The 27897-nt window shown below is 41.5% G+C and overlaps 1 protein-coding gene across 3 annotated transcripts in view; it reads right to left on the bottom strand.

The window, feature by feature from the left end:
- ASAP2 (ArfGAP with SH3 domain, ankyrin repeat and PH domain 2) overlaps nt 1-27897 on the bottom strand; it is a 172026-nt gene that overhangs the window by 30495 nt on the left and 113634 nt on the right. For all 3 annotated transcript variants that reach the window (XM_063078131.1, XM_063078133.1, XM_063078132.1), the window contains 6 exons: nt 20996-21099; nt 20829-20898; nt 15252-15339; nt 10417-10465; nt 10167-10333; nt 7983-8116 (listed from right to left, as the gene is read on the bottom strand). In XM_063078131.1, the coding sequence (XP_062934201.1) occupies nt 7983-8116; nt 10167-10333; nt 10417-10465; nt 15252-15339; nt 20829-20898; nt 20996-21099 (612 nt within the window). The remainder of the gene's footprint in view (nt 1-7982; nt 8117-10166; nt 10334-10416; nt 10466-15251; nt 15340-20828; nt 20899-20995; nt 21100-27897) is intronic.

Genomic DNA, 27897 nt, shown 5'->3' with positions numbered 1-27897 from the left:
GGGATTTATTCATCTTATTCCCAACACCCAGCTCCACACCTGACATAGAGGTCAGCTTCCAGGTCAGATTCTTAAATGCGTAATCAATCGATACTAGAGAGGAGTGGCTAGTACGGTGCTGTGAAAGAACAGACATCTTAATCCCATGTTAAAAATGATGCGTTGGGGTAGTCAGTGACACTTCTGATATTTCTACTTTCAGTTAATTATGTGACAAAGGTTTAATACAGATGTTCTGGGAGATGTGGCTGCTCATCTATCTCCAGGGGGAACTGGCTTAAGGAACAGCCAAAGGGATCTGGGCTATATAACTTCGAACTTCCTGGTGGCAAATAACGTCAAACAGGAAATGGAATAGTGAAGGATGCAGAAGATATTTTTAAAACAAGACAAAAGGGATATGTGGGGTAGCTTAACAGTTGGGTGATGAGCTTTCCTAATTTTACCTTGCTTTTGGTAAGTAAACAAAGCTTCCTAGATGGCCCAAAGCATCAAACATTAACAACCTCTACCTCCTTGCTCAGTCCTAGTTCTGGGGCTTCAAGACACTGTCAGGAGGCAAAAACCCATATGCTGAGTTGCAGTTTTCATAGGAACAAGCTAATGGCTGGGGTGCCACACCACTGAAGCTGACAAGTACCAACTACCATTAAGCTAATGCCCTGCAAAAGGATTTCTCAGGCAGCTGGTGTCAGATACAAGACTGAACCTCAACATTAGAGCCATTGATTTATAGCCAGGTAAGCTCTGATAACCTCATCTTACAGTACAACCTGGACGCCGTCCCCTAGCCAAGCACAATCATTATCCGAATATGAGTGACAGAACAAGCCACAGCAGCCCCTTCTGTAAGCGAAGGGCCACCATGATGCCTCCTAGTCTGTGTTAAACAGATGAGGGCTGGGAGTGGGAGGAGGAGAATTCCCCAGAATCTGAAAGCTGCTTCCCTTCTGCTTGGACAGCTGGTCCAGGGAGCCACCGCATTCACGTATCACATTCACCCAACACTAGAGAAATGTGTCACCTCACAGTTCTGCCAAAATCCAGTTTGTATTTCAGCCTGCAGAGAACCCTTTTGGAACCATCAACAAAAGCAAAGCATTCGCAGATGGAGGCCGCAGGGTTGTATCAAGAAAATGTGGGGCCCAGCAGGCTGGGAAGGCAGAAGCCAAGGGAACAGGAAGGTCAGGTGCTAATCAGAGGCCTGACAGCTTGTGCTTTTCACTGTCACCCAGAAGGAATTTGAGGGCTGCACTGAGGCAGAAATCGAACTAGACAGAATCTGGGAGGAGAGGCCTGCGTTTTTAAGTACTAGATCACCTAAGGCAGCGAGACTGCAGCCCCAGCCCCTCGCCCCTCAGGCCGCTACTTTGCGAGTGCATCTGAGTGCCTCATCTGTGCCAGGCATAGGGCACAAGACACCACCCTGCTCTATAGCAGCTCAGTCTAATGAGACAGAGATGAATCAATAAGACAGAAACACAACGTGATGAGGGCTGGAAAAGAAGTTCGTACTGAGCACTACAGGGATACAGACACCAAGTCCAGAGAAGCAGGGCAGTCCTGGGGTTAGGAAGACCAATCATTTGTGTATATCAGTCTCCTTCACTAATGGCAAACACCTGGGACAGGGACATGGAATTACACACTGTGTACCTTAGCACCTACCTGAGCAGGGCCCATTGAGCCTCAAAGAGGCCTTAGGTTTTACCCAGAAATTGTTTTTAGGGTATGGGATGGGGTAGGGGGAAACCTCCTGACCCATTTGCATGTTTGCACAGGGAAGAACATCAGTACTGTGGCATTCTTTGCCATTCCCTCTTGTGACACCCTGGGGAGAGGAATGGGCAAGTGAGAGAAATAAGACTTCCCTGACTGTCGAGCTCAGAAGCAGAACTGGGTGAGAGTAGCTCGATCTCCTTATCCCTCCCGCAGGAAACACCACCATGGCCTGCTCCTCCGTGCTGTTCTCTGGGGGCAGGTCCCTGCAGGTCCTCGTGTGCTGCCCGGCCTGGGTGGGCTCAGCAGGTGAGCACACTGTTGGCCTCTGCTTAGCCTGCCTAGCTCTCAAAAGGCTCCAGATTTGTGTAGGGAAATAGGGTACTATTAATTGGGCCCCTCAGATCCCAGCAGGGTGGAAAGCTTAGAGAGCTGGAATGCTTCTGCTATACAAATGGATGAAGGCTCAGGAAAGTGAAGGAACTTGACCACACTAGACAGAGCTAACAAATGTAGTGAGCTATACACTGCTATCTCCAAATAAGAAGCACAAAAGAAAACTCTGGGGGCAAGAAAAAAAGTGTATTATGTCTTTACCTGAGCCTTTAGAAATTCCATTTTTGATACATTTACAAAGTATGTAATATACTTCTTAGTAAGCATAGATACCATTGTAAACTTATATATATGTTTTAATGCTCAATTTTTTCTGACAGGGTTTGTGGTTAAAAAAAATTTCAGAGTTGTGATTCTAAAAAAAGGATAGACACAGGCCCTGGAGTCTGATAGTCTGGAGGGTAAATCCTGGCTCGGTCACACTGGAAAAGTTTCTTAACCTCTCTGGCCTCATTTTTAAAGTGCTGTTCTCGTGTAGGTCAGATATAATGTATGCAGAACACATATGACAATGCCTGAAGCATACCAGTTATTCAACAAGTGATAGCTGATAGTCAGTTTCTTGTTGCTATAAGCAATTGTTTCTAGTATCCTCAGTGGCTTATTTCAGTCCTAGGTAAGATAATAGTGACTAGTTGTAAGTAAGTCCTTGGTCCTTGGGGGTTTTCCTTGCCACACACTCTTTCAGATTTGGATGTAGGTTGACTTGCTTTAATATTTGATAGCTTATTAACAACCTCCTGAGAACAGAAGCAGGAGGTCAAGAGCTGAGCCAGTAAATATTTGCTCCTAAGGCTCCTGACACTCATTCTTCAATTCTGATGGAAGATTTTAAAATTATTTACTCAAATTCAATTTCAGAATATCAAGATTCCCTTTATTAATTTCACTTATGATAGTGAAATTGATCATAAGTTACTAGTACCCTAGTACCAATAATAGTTTTTCGTGGGATCTGAAAAATGAATGCTGAAATCATGATATTCTATGTTAAGAAGAAAATTTATCTTTTTAAAATCTATGCTTAGCAGAAGGTTTTATGTAAGCAGATCTGCTTTAAAATCTAAGGATACTAAGCTGGTGCATGCTAAAGTAGTTAAGATGACATGACTCCCCAGAAGTAGAAAAATTAATATCTTGATTCCACTGAATAAGTGATTCTAAAAGCAGGTAAGGAGAAGAAAAGATTATTACTAACCAGCCACGTTGATGGACGCTGCTGAAATCCATTCAATTAACATGGAAAACAAGCATGCTTTGAAAGAAAAACAAATTAAAAAGGAAATGGTGAAACAGCCACAGCACACCATCTGATAAAATTATTTGCAAACCTGAGGCCAAAAAATAATTTTCAGAATTAAGCAGAAGAGTCTTATCATGGAGTATGGTGAGGCCATATGGGAGGACAGAAGTGACATTTTATGGGATGAGCATCTGTCCACTTACGGACACAATGCCAAGCAGAAAATGGAAATGTAATCAAAAATGGTCCTGCTCATGTACCTGCTGTCTCTTTCAGGCCGTTTAACAACCCTTTGCTCACAGGAGCAAAAGCAAAAATAGACAAATGGGATTACAACAAACTAAAAAGCTTCTGCACAGCAAAGGAAACAATCAACACAGCGAAGAGACAATGTACAGAACAGGAGAAAATATTTGCAAATCCATACATCTGATAAGAGGTTAATATGCAAATTATATAAGGAACTCAACTCAATAGCAAGAAAACAAATAACCCAATTAAAAAATGGGCAAAGAATTGGAACATTTATTAAATAAAGATATACAAATGACCAACAGGTATATAAAGAAAATGCTCAACATCACTAATCACCAAGAAAATGCAAATTAAAACCATAATAAAGTATTACCTCACATCTATAAGAATGGTTATCAAAAAGACAAAAGATAGCAAATGGTGAAAATGTGAAGAAAAGGGAGTCCCTGCATGTTGTTGGTGGGAATGTAAATTAGTATGTCCATTATGGAAAATAGTATGGAGGTTCCTCAAAAAACTAAAAATAGAACTACTATATGATCCAGCAATACCACTTCTGGGCATATACCCAAAAGAATTGAAATCAATATGTTGAAGGAACATCTGAACTCCCACGTTTACTTCAGCATTATTTACAATAGCTAAGATAGGAAATCAACCTAAATTCCAATCAATGGATGAATGGATAAAGAAACTGGGATGTATAAACACAATAGAATACTATTCAGCCTTAAAAGAGAAGGAAACCCTGTCATTTGTGATAACCTGGATGAACCTGGAGGACATTATGCTAAGTGAAATAAACAAGGCATAGAAAGACAAATACCATGTGATCACATATATGTGAAATCTAATGAAGTTGAACTTATAGAAGCAGAAAGTAGAATGGTATTTACCAGGGACCACGGGGATGGGTGTGTGAGGAAGATGTTGTGTCAAAGGATACAAAATTTCAATTAGACAGCATAAATAAATTCTGGAGATCTAATGTACAACATAGTGACTATAGTTAACAATAATGTATCATTAATAACTTTTGATGAGAGTAGATTTTAAGTGTTCTTACCACAAAAATGATAAGCATGTGAGGTGATGGATATATTAGCTAGCTTGATTTAATCATTCAACAATGTGTACAATATATAAAAACATCACATCATACACTGTAAACATATACAATAAAAAATTTTAAATTAAAATCCCTTTCCTGTCACATCACACGTTATCCTGAGGTGTAGGCCATCATTATTTATCTGAAAGATAGAGAAACACTGTGTGACAACTTGTCCAGGCTGCACCTTTCTTTCTAATAAGGTACTAAGAGGTCTAACCAACATTTGCTGCACAAGAAAACATACTATGATGAACAAGTCAGCGAAAGACCCTGGCATCACAGCTCTCAGAATCAGTAAGGCTCATAAACAGAGTAGACAACCCTGTGGATTCACACATTAGGACACATGAAAAATTTTTCTGAAAGGATTTTGTTAATATCATCTTAGAAGAAGCTAATACAACAGCTAATACTTTATAATTCTTACTTTGTGCCTGACATAGTTCTAAATACACACACACACACACACACACACACACACACACACACACACACACACACACACACACACACACACACAGAAAGAGAGAGAAGTGTCAAGAATTCAAGAATCCTTTGTTTAGGCATCTGATTGTCTAAGCAAAATAAAATAAACAACCCAGGTGCTTTAAAAAGACATGAAATTTCTGTGCTTTATAAATGAATACTAATACCTGACATGTACTCTCCATCACCTGCTTAACTGAACAGCTGAAGGATAATATTGCGGACACATGCCCACAGTCCTAGCACACAAGAAATGGGGACTGGGTGGAAAAGCAGGGAGACATCCACCTCCTATGAACCACCAGAGGATCAGCCAGAATTCAGGGGCAAGCAGAGGGTAGGAATGGAACCCCACACAATTCACCACCTTCTATCCTTTTGGTTTTCTCATAGCCATTGAGAAAAAGAGGCTTAGATAAGGAAGAGTTTAAAACTATAGCAGAAATTAGATTTTGAAAATATTTGCATATATTAATTAAGCACGCTCTGCCTGATTTCTCATAAGGTTGAGAGTTGGCCAAACTTTAAACTTCTTTGAGAATATAGACAGAGGCTCTGGGAGACAAAACTGAGATTGGAACCAGGGATTAGAAGTCACCTCATGGTTTCATCAAGATGGAAAAAACATTCCTTTCAACCTTCTTTAACATTTTCCTCTTTAGTATGCAACAGGATCTCATGAAGATCATTAGCTAAAGTTTTGAGACACATTTAGGCAGTTATAGCAGATGGTGGGGTCAGGCTCATGAGAGCCAATTGTTAAATCTTCAGGAAATTGGTGAGCCAACTGTTAAGCACTGCTACCACTAATAATTACACTACATAAACACATAATTAAATAAATCATAGCAAGAACTTAGGTATGAGATACTCAAAACTTATCACTTCCTAATTATTTTACATTTTACTATTATTGCTGTTCTTGACGTTATTTACGTCCTCTGTGTTTGTTTAGAGAATGTACTATATAATGGTGTGCTACAACCATCTCTTCCCAACTCCACATTCAGTAATTCACAGGTATAGCTTGAAAGTGGCCATGGTGGGAGTATTTATACCAAGGAAACAGGCAGACCGACAACCAGTGTTCTTTTTTCCCTAGAGTTGGCTGTTAAATATTTGTTGCAGATGGGCAATGGAGAGGGACAGCAGTGATGTTTAAATGTTTACCACGTGGCAAGACAACCCACCACAAATGCTAGTTCATGTCCCAAGTTCCTCGGAGGTTAAGAGTGTGAGCTCTGGAATCATATTAAAGAGGCCCTCATCCCAGATCTGTCACCTTAATAGCTATATAACCTTGGGCATTTAAAAACATTCTAAGCCTCAGTTTCCTCCTTTGTAAAGTGGGGATAACATACCAAGGTCATCAGCTTGTTGTAAAGATCAAATTGGCTAACACACATAAAGTGGTTTGCAAAGTGCCTAGCACAAAATAAACAGTCATTATTTCAGCATAAATCATTTAACGCTTCCCACTGTTTTAATAAAATTACTGATACAGTAGCAACTGTCATAGTTCACCAGTATTTACTGAGAAGTAATTTGTGTTTCTTTGAAAATATACTGTGACAATCGTTACCCAGGAGATACCACATGTACACATACACAACTTTAAGATGTAAGCTATATACATTATCAATTGCATTATTATATGTATTGCATTAACAATAACATAGCATGCAACCAAGGATGCATTGCTTGGGTCTTGCTGAGCCTAGCTTAGTTTTAAATTTTAAGTAATCAGACATGTTATTAACTAGGCTACCAGGATCCACTCTAGTTTCTCCCAACTCTGTCTTTTCAGACCATAAAAGAATTCCTTGGAAAGATTGGGAGGGTTCAACAAGGTAGTTCAAAATGCATTAGAAATTCAGACACATTGGATCTAGAGTAGTCATCAATAAGAGTTATGGTCCCTGGAGAGAAATACTGACCACAATAATTGATTTTCTGTCAAGAGTACTGCTCTTGACATCAAAATCAATGGCAATCAATATTCACTTACTATTTACTGTCCAACATCCAGCTACCCCAAGAAAGAATTTCGAGCAATGCTTTCTAACCAGCAATTATGAACTTTGAAAATAGTCCAAAAGAACTTATGTTTCAGGTGGCCAAAAGCACAACCTAGGTCTGATTTATGCCTTGGTACTCAGTGGGGCCACAGTCTCAATATTCTGAAAGCAACTTCATATAAAATGCTTCAGTCTCCTCATATCTCTATCATGTGGCTTATATGTTTTCACTGAACCAAGAATGAAAGACTTTTTAAAGAAACAAAGGCAGTAAAAACAAAGACCAATATCTCTCCCAAGGGGGACAATATGGCGCAGAGGAAAAGTCACTGGAGGCTTGTGGCAAGTAGTGACCACAGCATTGTCACAGGATGGCGACTGAGGAAGAAGGAATCCTTTACTGTCTCTAGGCTTTGGGTTCCCCATCTGTTCAATGGATGGAATGAACTGGACAGTGCCACCATCCTATTCCATTTCAGCAGAATTTTACACCAGTTTCAACACTCGCTTTTTGGTTTCACTTCCTTTTATTCATTTAAGAATAAGGTTTTAAAACAAGAAGTGCCCTCAACCACTAGTAGCTAAAATGAGCAATTATCAGAGTTTTTAATTACCCAAACCCATCTACAACATATCAACAACCACCAGCCCACTGGAAATTTCGAGAAACCAAATGGATTAGAATGCCAAGATAAAAACTTAGCTTTCAGCTTCTTTACTTCCAATCCAAAATCAAGGATTTTAAAATTACCAGCAGCTCAGATGTTCCCAATACATCTAAGGTCAGGGACTGCATCCTGGAGTAATGAACCCCCAGCTCTCTGTGGATTCCAGAACATTCGATGCAGGTCAGAATGCCCAGGTTGGTGGAAAGCCATGTAGGATCTGCCAAAGGGAAAAGGACAAATTTAAGCTTGCATAGTTACTGAATGTGGAGTTTCGTGCATGAACATTTTCTGATCTTTGACACAGGTGGACCCCTCATTCATACATAATTATCACCAGTTTACATGCAAGCCACATATATGCACACGTCTACTTCCTTCTCTTCCCTCTCTATCTCCTATCCTTCTATTCATTTAAGTGACAGATGCCATGCATATAAAAATAAATAGGACACAGTGCACCCAAGTGACCATGGGATCCTCAAGGGCCAATCCTGAATAAAGACAATGTCCATCATCAACTTGGTCACACCAGTAGAGTGAAAGAAAAAAACAAGACCCACCAAAGTGCAGTACACTATGAGGGAAACAGACTTAAAATACACATGTCAACAGCTGCTAATAATAATATAGAACACACACTATGTGCTTAGGATATGCTGCATTCAGCAGTTTGGTAGCAACAACTACAGTCTACACTGTTAAGAGAGTAAGAAATTACAGAATCCCCTAAGATGATTAGGGCAGGGATACTTATCTCAACAGACACTTGAGACAGCTTCGCAATGCTCTGACTCAAGGTTGCGAGAATGTGCAGAGCAGACTGTAAGCTCTGCATTTACTTGAGTCAAAAGCCACACTTTCCCTTGCAGCATGTCTGCTTACTCACTGAAGTATGCTACCTTTGCTTAGCACACAATAGCAACCCAAGAAATGCCTGACAGATGAAGCTGGATTTACTAAAAACAGGAAACTAAAAATAAGACATACTTGAGAATATCACTATATAGTCCATAAGTACAATTCTCTTCAGAATTGCTTGTTGCCCTTAGGAAATTGCAGCAGATAAATACTGCAACCTTGGTCACTACATCGTCATATTTAAAAAATGCTCAAGTTATAAAAAATTATATTCATGCTGGGAAAACTTCTGGGCATCAGTGTTTGCACTTAACAATGCCTATTCTATTGTTTCTATCATGCTTTTGGGAGATACATGCGTACATTTAGATACTTTATATCAAGTTTTTATATCACTCATATCCTGTTAGCATTTTCAAACAACAATGTATATAGCTTAGAGTTCTTTATGAAAGTCTTTTAAAAATCCAAGTACTATATTGTCCTTCTCATTTCTCAGGAAAGAGCATAATTCACTACTTACCGCCTTCTACCTCACCTCCTGTCAAAAAGATATTTTTTAATGGATCCAAGACCAAATCTAGCCTTCAGGATAAGAGGAACCTAATGGCACTTCTCAACTATCCACTCTATTTTGGTTGTGTTTATTTTTTTATAAAAATTGTCATAGAATTAGAGAAATGAAAAGGTAACTGACCATTCTAGACAATCTTCCTCATTTTACAAATATTCAGAGAAGGCTACTGTATGATTCCATTCCATCTTAATTAGAATACGTCAACTTCTTAAACTTTTAAAATACTAGCTGTTAAAATCAACAACGATACTATAGGTCCATTAAAAATGAAGCCCCTAATATGCTTTATCAAAATGCAAAAATAAACATCTCAAGTCATAGAATATGACAGGTGGAAGGGGCCTGTATCTTCACTTTACAGATAGGGAAAGTCTGATGTCTAACAAAGGAAAGTGGTTCTTCCAGGGTTGCAGAGCTAGACAGCAGCTTAAGTTACTTCAGAAGTTCTACAAAGTAGGACAAAGAGAGGATGGAATAAATCCCAGTCAAAGTCGCCCAGACATACACAGCCTCTCAGAGCCAGTCTGATGATCTCACCCTCACTGTGCCCTTCAGTTTTCATTTCTCAAAAACCACTTGAATCTTTTCAGTTCTATCAGGCCACCTTCACTCGGTCCTGCTCTGAGAGCCTGGCCGGCAAACATCTCCCCACCCCCTCTCCCCTATGGCAGTCTGCACACAGTTCATTAAGCATTCACACGTAATGGGATGAACTCAGGCTGAGCTGCACTTAATTTAGTGTTTGAAATGAAAGTGAAAATCAATGAATGGATTCCGTGAATCGGAACGGATTTAAATGTCTCAGAGCCTGGGTGGGGTGGGGCCAGGTCACCTGGCGCCCCGCAGTCGCAGCACACGTCGTTGCCTGTCATCTTCTGCACTTCTGAGATGATCTCCTTTGTCAGTTCTTGGACTATGTTATTTTCTCCCGTATTGTCATCTCCCTTAAATGCATTGTTTAAAGCTTCTTCCTTGCTGTTTTGCAGCACAGACATCCATCTAGAAAAACAACAGTGACGCTGGGTCAAATCCCAAGAACAACGGCTAAGTCCAGACCAAAATCCCACCTCCAAGTAACTTACATTTGACACTCCTGTTCGTCTTCTGCTTGAAAGTGGTATGTCCTGTCATCTGCACAGCAAGAGAAATTTCATCATCTGTGAGCACAGACAGCAATCCGTATACAATTCCAGAAAAAAAGTGGCTTATAATTAACCTCAGGAATAAATCTTAGCTCTCTGCTAGGAAATTAGTGATTGGTATAAAATCAGGTATTCCCTCCTACCCTTCAGATGTCTGCCCTCGCTCAGTCATTGTGGCTTTGTAATGCAAATTAATAAACCCGCCCTATCCCACCGTTCAAATCTAAACAGATGCAGCTTCTAAAAACTGAAGCTATTGGATGAAAACCATTACTGTCCTCTCAAAAGCTTATCTATTTATTTATCTTAGCTCACTATAGAGTTGGGCTCCAAAAAAGTAATTGTTAAAGCCCTCTGAATAATAAAAGCCTTTTCTAAAGAGAATATCTTGGAAGTTTTCTAGCTTTCTAAAGCAAAGATTCACTTGAGAAATTCTAAGAACAACATGCTCTGAGAGTCCTGTATTACAAAGACAGCTACAGCAACAGGATATTGTTAAACAGTGGTGGAGTACAGAACCGCACACTCATATACAGCTGGCCTCAGCAACGTTTTGCATGTGTTTTGCCTGACTGCTGGCCCCTGTGTGTGTGCAGGACAGAGGGGGAAGGTGATGTGACGGCATCACTTTTGTGCTGTTCTTGCCAAAAATGCATAACCTCAGCCCAGTCATGGGAAAACATCAGACAAATCCAAACTGAGGAACATTTGATAAAAAATGAAAAATAGTCTTCCAAAAGTATCAAGGTCACAAAAGACAAGGGATACTACAGAACTGTTATAGACTGTAGGAGACTAAGATAAAATAACACAATGTGGGATCCTGGATAAAATCTGTGAGCAGAAAAAGGGCATTAGTGAAAAAACTGATAAAACCTAAAAAATAAGATTTGGAATTAATAGCATCACGCGAATGTTAACCTCCTGGTTTTGATAACTGCATGTGACTGACAATATGTACTACACACTATTAGATAATTGTACTAAGACATTAACATGAGGAGAAGCTGGGTGAGGGATATACAGACACGCTCTACCAATGGTCTAAAAACAAAGTAAAAAAGAAAATTAAATTTAAAAAAGAAAAAAAGAGGAGATCCAACTTCTGCAGGTGGTGGAGGGTGACAAGCAGTGAGTGACTCTGTTTTTGGAGAAACACAATAAACATCTGTGCCGCTAAAAATGAGCCGACACATCATCTTCCAGCAGCGGCTTTTATGTTCCCAGAGTACTTCGGTTCTTAGAACAACTCTTGGTGAGCAGACTGGGCGGAGGCTGCACCCAGAGAGGTCAGGTGGCAAAAACAAGCATGGCCACCAGCAGAAGATGCAGGTTTCCTAGCTCCTGACCCAACCCTCTTTCTACCATACCATGCCATTTTTTTTTTTTTTTAAACACCAGGGGGAGTGGAATGACACTCTCTATCCCACCTATTACTGAGGAGAAGAACAGAATTTAAAAGAACTGTTTTAAGTTAAAAAAAAAAAAAATGAACATGATTTTGAGATCCAAATGTTAGTGGCTGAGCCAGGCTGAAGCGTCAAGAGAAAGACAAGAACCATGCCGCTTTCTCCTGTTCCCGAGTGGAGCTGATGTGCACAGCCTCCCCTGGAGGAGAGGCCAGGAGGGGCAGATCCACAACGCAAGCCCCACTTGGGGACCCTAGATGGTTTGCTAAGTGGATCACAAAGTTCCCAGGAAGCTGGGACACTGGCAGGTAACACCAGCACCCTGTGTCTAACACTGAACTACCCCATGGCCAGAGCAGGCACAGTCAGGTAGGAAATCAAGGGGACAGGGGAGCAGCCCATTTCCTTTAGCTAATTCTGCATTTCTAACATGTGAAAACCGGACAAGGAGGAGACAAACCTCTGCAAAAACTTCCAAACAAGAATTCCCTCCACTACAGACTCTCTCTTGAGATGCCTGTAAACAAAAGAACAATCTCTAGCAGTTTCAGCTATGAGGGGGAAGAAAGGCAAGAGGAGATGGCGGGGATGATCAGAGCTCTGATGCGCTGGTGGCCTGGGAAGCGCTGCTTGGGCCGAGGCTGTGGCTCCAGCTGGTCACCAACCTGCCACGTGGACCTGGAAGGTCAACAATTTCCTCTGGGCTCCACCCTACTCAGGACACTGACCTGGGTCACCTCATGATTCTCCTGTTCTTTTTGTCCCACTAAGAGTGTCTGTGGGATTTGAGGATAGTGGCTCAGGACTTGAATTTGCAAAGGGTGGGGTCAGCCTGAGGGCAAGAGCTTGGACAAGCTCCCAGAAGGGCTGGCCTTGCTACAGAATGTCCTCCTGAGAAGCTTGGCCCACTCACATCTTCGTCAGAATGGGAAATCCCTGTTTGGGAGAATGGCAAAGAAGGATCTTGTATGAAATAACCGAAGTCAGCTGGTCAGTCTGTTGCTCTTCTGGTTCTCTGGGCAGAATTCAAGATGGCTTGACCATGTGATGATTAGGAGAAAGGGCGACTCTTGGGGTGCCTGGGAAACACATGCCTGAAATATCATTCTCACTGCCTATCTGTGGCTCGACTTCCATTTCCCCAACCACCCAAACGTTTTAAGAAATCAAAGCCTGGTCAGGAAGTAGAGGAAGAATCCAAGAGAAGTAAAGACAGCCTCTCCTGAGTCAGGTAGAATCAGGTCCTGACACCAAGCCCCCATCTTATCAGAGAGTTCATCAAATTAGGGCTTTCACTGCTGCATAGTCTCCCTTGATGATTCTGTGGGGTGTCTGGCTGGTTTTCAGGTATCTCTACAACAATGCAAACCTACATGGCACTGCACAAAGCACTTTCACTACAGATACTCCTAGGGGAGTAGCACCTCCTGGAAGCTAGCGGAGGATAAAAAAAATTGTGAGAATGAGGTTTATTTTACCCACTGGAGCATGAGCATGGAAGAAGGAGGGATGAGACTGCCTTTTAAAGATGGCAGTGGACTCTAGCAAATTCATCACAATGCCTCAACCAGACTCAGTGAAACTTTGTGGGCTTCATGGGGCTTTAGCCCTTCCTGAAGACAGTTACTATGTGTCAGGCTGTAGCAGATACTGGATCCTGGGGTAAATGTCAGTTTGCCACAGTGATCATGTGTAACCAGATTTACTAAGACCCCCTTCCCACATGTCTGAGGCATGCAGTAATTCCCATCTGGTAAGGAGTTATCTACATTGTCTCCTGATCCTCCCTGGTGCCTGGCATGTTGTTTAAAATGTGTAGGCTGCAGCAAATGCTTCTGCACATATGGTTTCAAGCTGGGGCCTCCCCACAAGTCGCGCTAGGGGTGGCTGGTGGCAGCTGAGGGAAGTCCTTGCACCTATCTCCGTGTGGTGGGCAAGGCTCAGCCAAGCTCACTTACCTATTAGGTGCTAATCAACTACTGAAGGCACTTCTACTATCAGGGTAACACATGGCTTATTGTGGGTTACTATTTCAGAAAATGAAAAGGCCTAAAACCCTCCAAGTCATCCCCAGCCACTGGCAGACATCAGATTATACCATCAAGTTGTCTCCCTTTAACTCAAGCTTTTTTTTGCTACCTAGACACAGGTAACAGTGATCACATTTAAAACTATGGTGAATTCTCAGCATTTTACATCATGTTGTATAAATGAAGGACCCAAGAACAAGCTCTGATAAGAAGGGATAACTGACTTTGTGGACCTTACTAGAATGAGTAGGGATGGGGGTTCGGAGCAGGATAAAGTCAATTTTTAGTTTACAAACGGCCTAGAAACTGAACAGAACAAACAACACCCAAGCACTTTCCACACATCACACTGCTCAGCCCTCCCTAGAGCTCTCAGCACGGTGCATGCAGAAGGGGAAGCGGGGGAGGATGAGGGCAAACCATGGCGAGTAATAATTACCACGCAAGTTTGCTGTGAGTGCTCAGTCACATCATGAATGACTTCCTAGCCCTCAATAACACAAGTCAACAGACACATGAAGCAGGAGTCACCTCATGCTCAGGGGCACTGAGGCAAACAAGACAGCACCATCTTCCTCTAAGGCACAGTCTAGCATCTTCCTCTGTTAATATAACTCTTGTGCCTAAATCCCTAGTGACGGTCTCTTCAAATGGGAGACTGGCCCTTCCCTCCCCCTAACTATAACCCTGCCACAGCAGACTACCAAGGACAGAAAGTTTATCTTATTTTCTTTAAGGCATCATGAGTCCTTTTCTTTTTTTTAGGGGGGGCTGAGAAAACATTCGCCACAACAGATGGTTCCATGGTGATTCTTCTGTGTACACCACAAGAGAAAAGAGCACACAGAAGCAGAGATACTAATTCTGTGGTGGGGAAGATGAAACAATTCAAAAACTAAAGTTCCAAGGGCTCTACTGAAGACCCTATCATTTTAGTTTTATAGTATTTCTAACCACGCAAATTATGTAAGTTTTTGACAACAAAATTATCCTTAAAAAAAAAAACAACTAAAACTAAAAAGATTTTAGGCTTGAGGGCTTATCTAGTATAATCTCCTTGTTTACAGACAGGAAAGCTGAGGCTCAGAGAGCTGAGAGGATGTCTCTGGGTGAACAGAGCCCATGAGGAGCAAGGCCGGTCCTCCAAGTCAAATCCTCCACTGGAGACACTGGCAAGCCACCAATTACTAATAGACAAAGTATGTATGTCACTTGAAAAAGGGCATTTCTCTTCAAAAACCAATTCTTAAAATGCAGCGTTTGAAATGGGACTGATGCCTTAGAAGAGAGTTTAAAATGATTTCTGTAGGGCACAGCATCTCAGAGAGAACCTTACGTGAAATAAGGTCAAAACACTTTTTTTCCTCGGGGTTCGTCTTCACTTGGCAGGTTAACAGGTTGAGCTTTGCAGGAGGCCGGTTAGCCTGTTTAAAAACAGAAAAAGGAGACAGGTGAGAAGGAATGGAAAATCAAACAGTATCACTCCTCATGAAAATATTGCAAGAGCAGGCTTTTTACTAATTTGCAAAGATATCTTACAGAAGGGAGACCCTACATAGGAAGGCTTGAGAGGGTCACATTACAGTGTCCTTAAACCTCAGCTCCACACAAGGGCACCTGCCCTTCCTGCAAAGGCACACTCTGTGTCTCACAGACCCACCTCAATGTGGGAGTGAGTGACACCAGCTTCAAGCTGCTGGAAGTCAGTGGGCTCCTGAGATCAAAATGCTCCCTGGCTAAAGCTCCAAACATTTGGTTCTGATTCCTTCTGATGACACAGATGGTTTGCTGGTAACTTGGGCACCCAGCTCCATTTCTGAGGACCTTAAAAGTGTTTTTCTGAGTATAAACTGCACTTCCAGGGAAACTAATTTCATGGCACAAAAATGGCAAAGAAACAATTTTCCCTACTTTCTGAAGTGATAACAGATAATAGATTCATATTCCTAAATGCCAACCAACACCATCACTTAAGTTGCAACATAATACGTTTCATTCATATATGTAACTCCCAACGCCCCCCACACACAATGGTAACAAGAGATCACAACACACTTTTGTCAGAGGTGTGTCAAAAATGGCTATTTTATTACAGTTTCAAAAAATATAATACTTAGTCCAAAAAAGCAAAGGGCAGAGGGTAAGAAGTAATTTCAGAAATGAAAATTCCAAATGGCAAAATGTCTCATAAATCTTGCAGAAATCTCCAAATATGAATGGGCTTACCTTACTCACCTAACAAACTGCTAAAGGAAAGAGCAAATGAAAATGCCTTAAACTTTGACTGTTCTTGCTCCTGACTCCCCTTGGCCACTAATCACTTCAAGATAAAAAGCTTGGATTTGGGATTAATCCAGATACACACACATATACATGGATACCTGGGCAGATATGTGAGACCCTCATGCATTTACAGACCCAGTACGTTCTTTCCACTAACTCTGCAGTTAGGGTGCGGGAGGCATTGGGGGAGGGGTGGGAGTAGAAGGCAATCTGCATTAAAACTGGACTAATAAGGATCACAGAGTGAAAGATTTGCATTTGATAAAAGAAGTTTGCATTCACAGAAGATAGATAAACAAGGTTGTACTACACTTTCCTGGTTCACAGTTGTGCTAATTTTATCTCCTACACAGATGTCTTCATAGATATTCTTCATAGTCTAGATAGCTAACAAAATTCCTGGATCATGATAATCAGTATTGGAAGACTCCAAGCTTTGCTTAAACTTGCAAACCCAGAAAGTTTCAAGTAATAGCACATTGACTGTGGATCTTTACCTGAAGGATTAACTGGCTTATCCAGGAACCAACACACCAAATGATATAGTCCTACAGTGACGAACAGGAGCCCACTCTGTGTATGCAACCAAGCACTTTAACACGGGTGCATGGCCCATATATTGTGGTGTCTATTTTGTTACCTCCCCGTGACCACACAACTGTATATGTGCAATTTTTAAGGCTACTTCCAAATTGTGGTGTCCACTGGGTCTTAGATACAGGAGTAGTAAAAAAAAAAAAAAGGTTAGTGCACTTTGATAAATACAGAAGCACTTTCACGAACAAAAGGATGATTTTGAATAATAACAGCTGTATTTACTCAGTTATTATTATGGACTTATACAAAGCAGGCACTGTTCTAAACATTGTTTTCATGAATTAATTCATTTAATTTTCCTAACCACCCTTTGTGGTAGGAACTACTCCAATTTCACAGGTAAGGATACTGGCCTGGACAGACTAAGTAACTTGATTGGGGTTGCACAGCTTGGAAGCAGTGAAGCCAGGGCTCCAACAAGCTAGCTTGACTCCATAGTGCAAGCACTTGACTGTCACTCACCCTTTCCTCAACGTGGTACCCATGGAAGACAGAGTTGCTTACCTGGATTTATCTTTAAGAGCAGCAAAGGACCATAAGCTCAATTACTACTACCCCACCTTCCCCACCTCCAACATATAGTCTTTTTCTCTGTTGTATGGGGAAAGCTGTTCATTCTCTACTGAGAAAACTAATATCAAAGACAGATTTCTTACTTCACAGCATTTGAATATTACAAAATACAGAAAGATACCCATTACCTTTATTTGAAGTAGGAATAATTATAAAGGCATAAATGTGGCTGCATATTAAAAAATCACAACCATAAGAATGCGTCCACAAAACATATAAGCTGACAATCTTAAGCAATATCAGCTATTCTAAGTTTTACATTAATAATTGCTTGCTATTTGTCCATTCAGATTGGATATTAGCTAACAGCAAAGCTGTAAGAAAACTTTATGGGAGAAAATTCTATCCATTAAATTCTCTCCCTGCTGCAATCTGGAAAAAACAGTGTTACCATTTAATTTAGCTGCAGGATAGTTTTATGTAATTCACAAGATAGCAGTATTCCTTGAGAACCTAATTTGAGAAGCCCTGATTAGGTAGAAAACTCAGGAAAGAGTAGAAAAAAGATCCTATACCCTTAGTGTTTGCCATGAAGGCACAGATTATCATTATTATTATTATTACTGGCCTGTTTTATTGAATCATGATTGATTATACATATTTTGGGAATGCAGTGTTGACTATCATTATTTGTGATGGCACAGCTTATTATGATTGTTTTAATCAATCACACCATTCTAATTTTTCCCAATTTCTCAGGCTTTTAAAGGAAGTTTGTAGTCTTTCTGCATGTTTGATTAATTATTTTAAAAGATTTTAGATTGTTTAAGAGTCAGTGGATACTTCTTCCAGTGTAACATGGACCCTAGCCCCTGGTGTGAAATTGCTGTGAATTTGCCAAAGAGAATACCTAATTAGAGTTATTTCGTCGCAAAGATCACTTCTTCCCAGTGCCAGAAAACACAATTAGCCTTGGCTAATGGGGAATAGTAACTTGGGCTTTCACTGAACTCATCCCGGATGTTATCCTCATCCCTCTGCTCAAATGCAGAATAAAACAATTTCATTTCCTGAAGACTGCCAGCCTCCTGAGGAGGGTTTTCCTAATAGTGTAAACACACCCTATGTGCTTCCACTTCTTAAAGACCTGATTCTCAGCTGTGTACCAGACACTGCTCTGAGATTCCCATTTATTCAGTCAAATCTGAAAATTTGCCCTTTTTTCCTGATGGCAAACTAGCATACTCTGGAGATGCTGGCTAAATAGGTAAGCTACATAAAAGAGTCAAATCAAAACCAAACCAACCCAAACAAGAAAGGCATCTCTCAACTCTTTTTCAGTATAGGTTGATTCACATCACCACAAACAAACACTCTGTTCAGGACTCTGACTTCCAGAACATGGAGAACAACAAATAGGGAAAGAATAGAGAAGGAATACTCGGCAACTGAATGGAGGCCTAGAACACTAACCTACTTGTTTTCCTGCAAGGCACTGGGGTGGTGGACCAGGACAGAGCCAGACCTGCTACCCCTGCAGGCTGCAGCAGGCACTGGCTGCTAAATGCAGAATGAGGCATCCAGCAGTGGAGATTCCCAGAGGAGGGTTTCCCCTCTAAACACAAAGCACTTATTAAATATGCATGTTGTATGACAAGCTGAGCTGTTAGCATCCTAGTGAAGCTAGTGATAACTGCACTATCTGCCAAAAACTGGGGCAACCCATCAAAATTTAAAGACAATTAAGCTTCCGTGTCTTTTGAGAGGAAGCTCGAGCAATGGAAGTGACTCAAAGTGAAGTTCACGCTGTCAGCAAAGGATCAGTAGGCCTGTTTTCATCTGCTATGGAGGGAGAGCCACTCACTGACTTAAGCTGAGGCCCTGGGTCTAGGGGAGCTCTTAAAGAAGCAAATATGCCATACGTCTTAAGAGCTGTAAGAACAAGAAATAGAACTTAGTCTTATTTTACGACAGTTTCTGCACTGAGGCAATAAATCTGAGTTAAAGCAAATAACTGAGTGCACAACAATTTGAAAGCCAACCACAGAATCACAGGTGTTTAGATCAAGAAGGGAAACCAGCCATCATCCAATCTAACATTCTTAACTTTAAGATGTGTGATGGCTAAATAAAGTCACTCCCCTTAGTCTACAGAACTCATACCCACCCTCCACCATGTATATATCTACATGGAAAGAACATCACATTAAGGTACGAACTGCATGGCCCCAGGACTGAGGTGGTGATCATAGAACCAGTGAAAGCTGGATTTAAAAAAAAGAGAGAAATGACTTTTATTTGCCCAGTCAAAAGACACATTCAGACTCCTAGGTCAGAGGTCACCAAGAGGTCCCAGCAGACTACACTCGGTGTATGCTAGTTCTAGTCTCTCACATGGGAGCTTCCCATAACGGACTTGGTGAAAATGAAGGGACCTCAGTGGAACACAGTCCTTGCTTCCGTGACATCCTCTAGGTGGAGTTTTACTCTACTTTCTCATTGAGAAGGGCTGTTTCTTGCGAGCCCTCTTTGAGCAATGACCTGTCTATAGGGTCCTGAAAAACCCATCGTGCTCCTGCCCAGTCCTGCCTTTCACCAGAGGATGGGTGGGACAGGGGAAGGAAAGACCAAGACAAAGATTCAGGGTTATCGTCACTACCATCCACTACCAGGACAGAGGCTGCTAGTGTGCATGCAGTGCTAGGTCTCCGCATGGGTAACAGACATGCAACCCCCACCTGCACCCTCACTACCAACAAACAGCAACCAGCTCAGCCTTCAGGCATTTCCAAAACTGGCCACCAGCCTATATGGTTTTCACCAGCTCCAGTCACACCAGGTGAGGAGATAACATGCCTGATGCCACTGTGGAAAAGAAAACTGTGGCCTGAGGGGCTGCATTTGTAACTGTGATTGAAGCTGCTGGTTTCTGAAAGCTAGATTGGTAAGTAATTTTATTCTGACTGGTTTTTTCATAAGCTCAACATACAAGGCTCAGAGTTTCTTGCATGGGCTCTTACAAATGGGTTGACAGAAATAGGACTTGATCAAGGCTGGGTACAGAATGTCAGATTTCTATAAAAAAATTACCGATCTCTCTTTTCTCTTGGATTTCTGATTCCCAGAGTCCTGACCACTTGAATGTTTTTTCCTTAATGGAAAAGTAGAAATCTTCCCAAGTCAGATGTTCAATTTCTAGAGACAAAGGTAGCTTGGAGAGCAGTTTGCTGTTTTGTGGTTTCTGGAGGTCACAGGCTTCTAAATAAAGATAAGCTGGCTTATCAGCTACTCCTGACTCTGCTAGGTAGTGAAACATAACAAAGCTTCACCTGGCTGGAAAAGCATAAGTAGGGTGCAGGTGCAACAAACTGAGAACTTTTCTAACAGGGAAATCCTTTAAAAGGCATCCTTAATACCATAACACACACAGAACAACTTGTGTCCTCTAACTTCATGAAGTCCTCCAACACCAACTTCATCTAACTATAGCAGAGACCATGAATTAAAAGAGAGTACTTACGGTACCATGGGAGATGGTCAGAAAACCATTTTTAACTGAACATTTCCTTTTCTGCCACACTTTTCGGATCCTTGTGGATAAGTGGGAAAAACAATAAGAGTTCAGACATTTTGGACACAGGAGATAATGAACGTACATATCAACTCTCGCAGCACTATTTTGCCTACCCATCGCTCTTCTTGTAGAGGTTGCCATTCCGCTCGGTTCCGTGCTCTTTGTTTCCCTGAGGCTGATGTAAGCTATAAGCTGTACTCTGGCGAATTTGTGACTCCTGAAAAATGGCCAAGATGTTGTTTTTAATCCTGTCCAGGTCCCCATTTTTTAAAAAAGCAGTACACAAAGGAAACTTATGGCCTTAAACGTTTTTTTGTTTGTTTGTTTTTAATCAGAGAACTTTCTCATTCTCACCACAGCAAAAGAGGGACATAAAATTCATATCCAGGAACTCATAAATGCCATATATCTTGCTGGAAAAAGAAATGTCAAAACCAAGTACTAGTCCCAAACTAGTTGAAAGAATGAACCACTTGGAAGTTACAAGGTTTTATTTCATCATGAGCCTTGTGTTCCTAATAATGGCAAGAGGCTCCTGGTACAGCAACAGCAGCCCTCAGGAAGGAAGGTAATGTAATGTGTTGGAAAAGGCATGGGCTTTCAAGCAAAACAACACAAACAAGTTTCTGCCTCTTACTACAGACAAGTTACTTAAGCTCTCTGCCTCAGTTTCCTTCTTTGTCAACAGGAAAACAATACCTCGTAAGGACAGCAAATATAGTAAGGATTGAGTAGGATCACATGTGTAAATACCTGGCACAAAACAGATATTGAACAAATATTCACTTCCTCACCCCATCAATCTCAAGTAGGGGGGTCCACAGCACTTCACCTAACTGCTCCTGACCAAGGGGAGCCTTCAAAACAGGACAGACCATCCACATGGTTGGCCAAGAGTCTGAGGCTACCACCATCAGGAAACTCCAGCCTATAAGCTTCTTAGGGCAAGGACCAGCAATGAATTCCCAGGGCCTAAGTCCAGTGTCTGGCATCCAACAGGTGCTCAACTGGTGCTTAACAAATGATATCAGATGTGCTGAGCTGAGAGTACAAGGGGCCCAGTGCCAGCACTGGAAATTCTGGTAGACCTAAAGGAAACAAGGTGGGGAGCAAGACATGAACAAACAGTTCAGGCAATCGGGCAAGGCCGGGACCAGCCTGTATCTGTTTATTGAAAACCCCTGATCCAGTTCATTTCTTAATGGAAGAAACAGACACAGTGAAATGAAGAGATTTACTCAAGGTGCAGAGCTCCTCAAAGCAAGAGCAGAGAGTGGAACAGAATCCCACCTCCCACTCTGATGCTCCTTCCTTATACCGTGTTGCCTCACCAGAGGATTTCCTAAGATGCTAGGGCCTGTCCCATCACTGCCACCAAGCAGCTGACCATCCTTGCAGAAACTAAGCACATGCCCAAACAATGAAAGAATTAATGCATGAAAATCAATGTGATCTGAAGTGAGAATAACAGTACTCAAAGAGTCAAACGTAGAAAACCACAGGAAGAGAGAGTTTGGAAGTGAGTTTTAAAGATGATGGCAAGGGCTGGCAGAGTAAGAAAGGATGTTCAAAGACATGAGGAGGGCAAAGTGGAAGGAGTAGCCACTGCTAGGGGAAGCAGGGACAAATACTATAGTTCAGATAAAGTGGACCAGGTGGGAGAAGAGACAGGTAGGCTGGTGTCAGAGTTTAGACTTCATCTAAAAGCAACAGTGAGCCACTTGGATTCTTGACAGTTTGAAAAAAAGATTTTTGAAGAGCAAAATATTTTTATTTTGATGAAGTCCAATTTATCTACTATTTCTTTTGTTGTTTGTACTTTAGGGGTGATGTGATATATAAGAAACTATTGCCTAATCCAAGGTCACAAAGATTTATACCTATAAATCTCTTCTAGGAGTGTTGTGGTTTTAGTTCTTACATGTAGGTCTTGACCCATTTTTGAGTTAATTTTTGATTATGGGGTGGGGTAAGAGTCCAAATTCATTCTTTTGCTTGTGACTGTCCAGTTGTCTCAGTACCATTTGTTAAAAAGTCTATTCCTTCCCCATTGTCTTGGCACCCTTGTTGAAAATCAATTGACCATAAATGTAAGGGTTTATTTTTGGACTCTCAATTCTATTTCAATGACCTGTACGTCTATCCTTATGCCAGTTCTGCACTGTCTTGATTATTTCAAGTTAGCATTGTAGTAAGCTTTGAAATCAGGAAGAGTGAGTCTTCCAACTTAATTCTTCTTTTTCAAGACTGTTTTGGCTATTCTGAGTCCCTGGCATTACCATATGAATTTTAGAATCAGCTTGTCAATTTCTGCAAAAAGGCAGCTGGGATTTTGATGGGGATTACACTGAATCAATTTGGGAAGTACTGTCATCTTAGCAATCCACGAACATAAGTGTCTGGCACTGACTTTTTAAACTCTGCAATTCTCGTATATGTGGAACAACTCTGCCAGAAAAAAAAAAAAAAGAAAGAAAAAGAAATAGAAAAAAACTTCATCTGAGCAATCCGTAATGTGCTTAGACACTCTCCATTATTGAACTGACAACAGACTCTGAAACAAGCAGATCCCAAAATGGAAGAAATGACTTCATTTCCCAAAGAGAGTTCACGCAGCACTCATGGCTCTGGACAACTAGGGCAAACAGCTCATTCACGGCATGCGAAGGGTCCCACTCTCCATATCCTCTCAAAAGAGCACTACATCGGCACTGGAAATCTAGAGTGAGCCCAGCTTTAAACACTGCTGGGAATAATGCAGTGTACGGGAAATGGAGAAATACTGTTCACCTATATGCATATCTGTGAAAGACTAAAAATAAACCTGTCAAAAGACTAAACTGCACAACCAAGAAAAACGTCCATTGATTTGTGGAGGGAAAAAAACCTGTACAAAGTAAGTGGTGAAATCATGTGACACCACCACTAAAAGTATTCATGTCAAGCATATTAATCGGAACTATTTACAGGTCTTATGAACAGGATAAAGGACATTCCTCTTTTCAGTAGAATTGGGCCCTATGCCAGAAGTTAAGGGAAAAATTACTCTGTTTTATTCTTTTCTTTAGACAGGCATTTCTTGAGTCAATTAAAACAAGCAAGCAAATTTGAAGCTAAGCTATCATGTAAAACTTGAAATTTGTAAAAAAGAGGAATACAATCTGTTTGACATAAAATTGAACCTGTTTTAGCAGTACTTATCTCAACATCTTCTGGGTGACTTTTAGGTGACCCAACAATAGACTTTCTTAACGTGTATAAAACACCCGACTAAGTGAAAGGGTGACAAAGGAGCCAGCCCTTTCATGTGATCAAGGTTTCCATTTAATTAAATATAATTAAAGAGAAAAGAGCCTCTCTTTCTGGGGAGAAGAATAATCTAACATGTAAGAGGCAAGTGACCAGGGTGGTCCACAGTGCCCTGATTCTTGAAGATTCTCCAATGTACCTGCACTTCCCTAAGAGCAACAGGGCAGCCTAAGACTCAACTGAGGACGTCTTGAGTGTGGAAACTGTGTCTCTGAAGCATGCGGGTTAAGCCGGCACTTTATGAGATTTCAGGAGGTACTCATAAAATTCTGTCAATGTTCATAAGCTCTGTATCCTATGACATCCAGATATGTTCTCAGATCCCGGGCACTATGCATGATCTTAACTTTTTTTTCTTTTTGTCTATTCAGCTCCTCTGCCTTTTTTTTTTTTTTTTTTTACAGCTGAATTCTATCAAACTTTTATTTTATTTTATTTCTTCCAAATTTTATTTTATTTTGTCAATATACAATGTGGTTGACTATTGTGGCCAATTACCGAAAGCTCCCTCCCTCCCGCAACGATGTCCTTTCTGTTTGCTTGTCGTGTCAACTTCAAGGAATTGTAATTGTTGGGTCTCCCCCCCTCCCCCCGGTTTTTCTGTGTATTTATTTATTTATTTTTATCTCCCACAAATAAGTGAGAACATGTGATATTTCTCTTTCTGTACCTGACTTCTTTCATTTAATATAATTCTCTCTAGGTCCATCCATGCCGTCGCAAATGGCAGTATTTCATTCTTTTTTATAGCAGAGTAGTATTCCATTGTGTAGATAGACCACATTTTCCGTATCCACTCATCTGATGATGGACATTTGGGCTGGTCCCAACTCTTAGCTATTGTAAAGAGTGCTGCAATGAACACTGGGGAACAGGTATACCTTCGACTTGATGATTTCCATTCCTCTGGGTATATTCCCAGCAGTGGGATAGCTGGGTCATATGGTAGATCTATCTGCAATTGTTTGAGGAACCTCCATACCATTTTCCATAGAGGCTGCACCATTTTGCAGTTCCACCAACAATGTATGAGAGTTCCTTGTTCTCCGCAATCTCGCCAGCATTTATCGTTCACAGTCTTTTGGATATTAGCCATCCTAACTGGGGTGAGATGGTATCTCAGTGTGGTTTTGATTTGCATTTCCTGAATGCTGAGTGATGTTGAGCATTTTTTCATGTGTCTGTTGGCCATTCGTATATCTTCCTTTGAGAAATGCCTATTTAGCTCTTTTGCCCGTTTTTTAATTGGGTTACTTGTTTTTTTCTTGTAAAGTTGTTTCAGTTCCTTGTATATTCTGGATATTAATCCTTTGTCAGATGTATATTTTGCAAACATTTTCTCCCGCTCTGTTGGTTGTCTAATTAACAGAATTAACATGATCTTAACTTTTAAGTGGCCTCATGAAGTGAGCCACTGACCCTGCCAAGACAAAAATCTACCCAGATGAGCAGCAGTCTTAATATCTGAAACCTTCAGAAATGGGGGAAAAGGGTGATTTTGCTTATATTATATATATCAAAACAGGTTTACTCTTAACATCAGAAGTATTGCTGGAATTGTCTAAGATTCTAAAATATCAGAAAAACTTTTACACTTTGTCTGCCTCTCAGAAAGTCTACGTTCAGACAATTTCTGCGACTAATGAATTGTTGGAGTAGTTATCTCTGGAGGATTAAAGTTTCTCAACCAAGAGAGGGCTGTGACGTCCAACTCATTCACCATCTTACAAAGATATGACAGGTGTGTCCACCATGTGGGCACAATGAGGAGCTGCAGGCTTTGCTAAGCAAGCACTGAGCCACAGTAGAAGAACAATGTTTTCAAATCTCATCAACACCTATTCTCCATTATTTTTGGGTAATTTTCAAAAAGATATTGAAGTCACATAAAATAGCTGAAAGAGAATAGGCTTGAAGCGGAATAGACTAGGGTCCAAATCCTGACTCCAACACCACTGATGAGCTCCAGCAAGTGCATTTATCTGCACTCTCTCTTTCAGATTCAAGTTGTAGATGTGGACTAATACTACCTACCCTGCAGGTGATTGTAAGGATTACTGGTCACACTTGCAAAGAGCTTGAAAAAACCTGAAAAGTGAGGTGAGCAGGAAATGTCCTGGCAATGGAGAGGAGCAGGTGCCCCAAAGAGTGAGGGGGCGGGGGGTGAAGTGGGACGCAGGTGGGAACGGGGAGGCGGGTGGGAGTGAGAAGAGGCCTGAAAGGCCTGGGTCAGGGCAAGGGGAACAGCCTAGAGCTGGTACGACAGCACCTTAAGTCAGAGTGGGGCTACAGCCATGAAGACAAGGTGCCAGAGGCCAAGCCAGCAAGGGGGTGATTAAGTGGGCAGAAGGACACACAGAGGTAACAAAAACAAAAGCATCCATTACTGTTCAACCACTCAGTGAACTCCGTGAAGGGGAGAATTTGGTCTCTTTTGTTCACTACTGTATCTTCAGCATCTAGGAGCTCAACATTTGTTAAATGAATGAATAAGCTAGTACCTGTTTACTTAGGTAATGTGGTAAGTGCTTTACAGAGATGATCTCTCAGATCTTGTAATAAGAAGTCTTTGAGGTAGGTAATATTATTCCTGTTTTATACATAAGGCATGGAGAGGTCTAGGAACCTGCCCATCTCACACTGGTAGGAAGCGGAAGACCTAGGCTTCTAATGGTGAGATCCATGCTCCTCTGCTCTGCAAGACAGCTATCCAGACAAACTTTCTGTCCGAGTCAGAAGCTGGCCCACCTGTCCCGACCTGCTGGGACTCTACTAACTCCTAATTATCCTCCAAAGCCCTAGCTGAGGCATCACAGCCTCTGGGAAGTCATCCCTGCTGGCACCTGCCCACTCCAACACTGGGCAGAAACCCCTTCTTGGAGCTGACCTGCATTAGAGCTCTCATCACACTGCACCACTAGTTACTTCTCTGTTCTAATCTCCAGATCATGAGCCCTTGAAGAGGTGAGAACTGTATCTATCTTATTCTGGTGTGTTTTTGTGTAGTGCCTGCCTTAGTGTAACTGAGAAAATGGTGGTTGAATGTGTGAACCCATGAACAAGTCTTCTACTGAGGCAGACATGAAGGCCAGGCCCAGGCAACCAGGAGCTTGGCAGAAGAAGCAGGCAAATAGCCACTGGCAGTGGTATCTGATTAAGACCAGGTTCGAGCAAGATAAGGTACGAAACCCAGACAGGAAAGCCAGGGTCAGAAGGGAATTATGGCTGGAAATTATGGTCCAATAGGACCTTTACTACCTGGACAGCACATACCATTCAAGACATCCTTTTAGACAGGGACACTTGGAAAGGGGGAAGCAAAGCTGACAGAGAGGGACAGCATGCTTGAGATGCGTAAAGTGGAAAAATCATTGTGGTTTCAGCACTCAGACCTACTGAGTACACATCCCAGAGCCTGATCCTCCCCGCAGCAGCACAAGTCTGGGTTCTCAACATCAAACAGCAAAGAGCCCGCACACCAACGAGCAGGCTTTGGCAGGGACTCCACCAGCACTGTAGTGGGGTCTGCTGTCCCAGCAGAACTCCCAAGATGAATGTAGGTGGGATGGGGGAAGGCAGGAGAAGGTGAGACTGACAAGGAGAAAGCTCAAGCAAAAATCAGCAGCACTGAAGGGTTTTACGTTGTAGGAGAGAGCTTGCCCCAAACCAAACACTATGGTGCATATACAGGCATTCACTGTACAAT

This window comes from Cynocephalus volans, chromosome 14 (assembly GCF_027409185.1).
Source record: "Cynocephalus volans isolate mCynVol1 chromosome 14, mCynVol1.pri, whole genome shotgun sequence".
In the NCBI taxonomy this organism is placed as follows: domain Eukaryota; kingdom Metazoa; phylum Chordata; class Mammalia; order Dermoptera; family Cynocephalidae; genus Cynocephalus; species Cynocephalus volans.
Note: the sequence above shows the minus strand (reverse complement) of the source record. Positions and strands in the feature narration are given on the sequence as shown.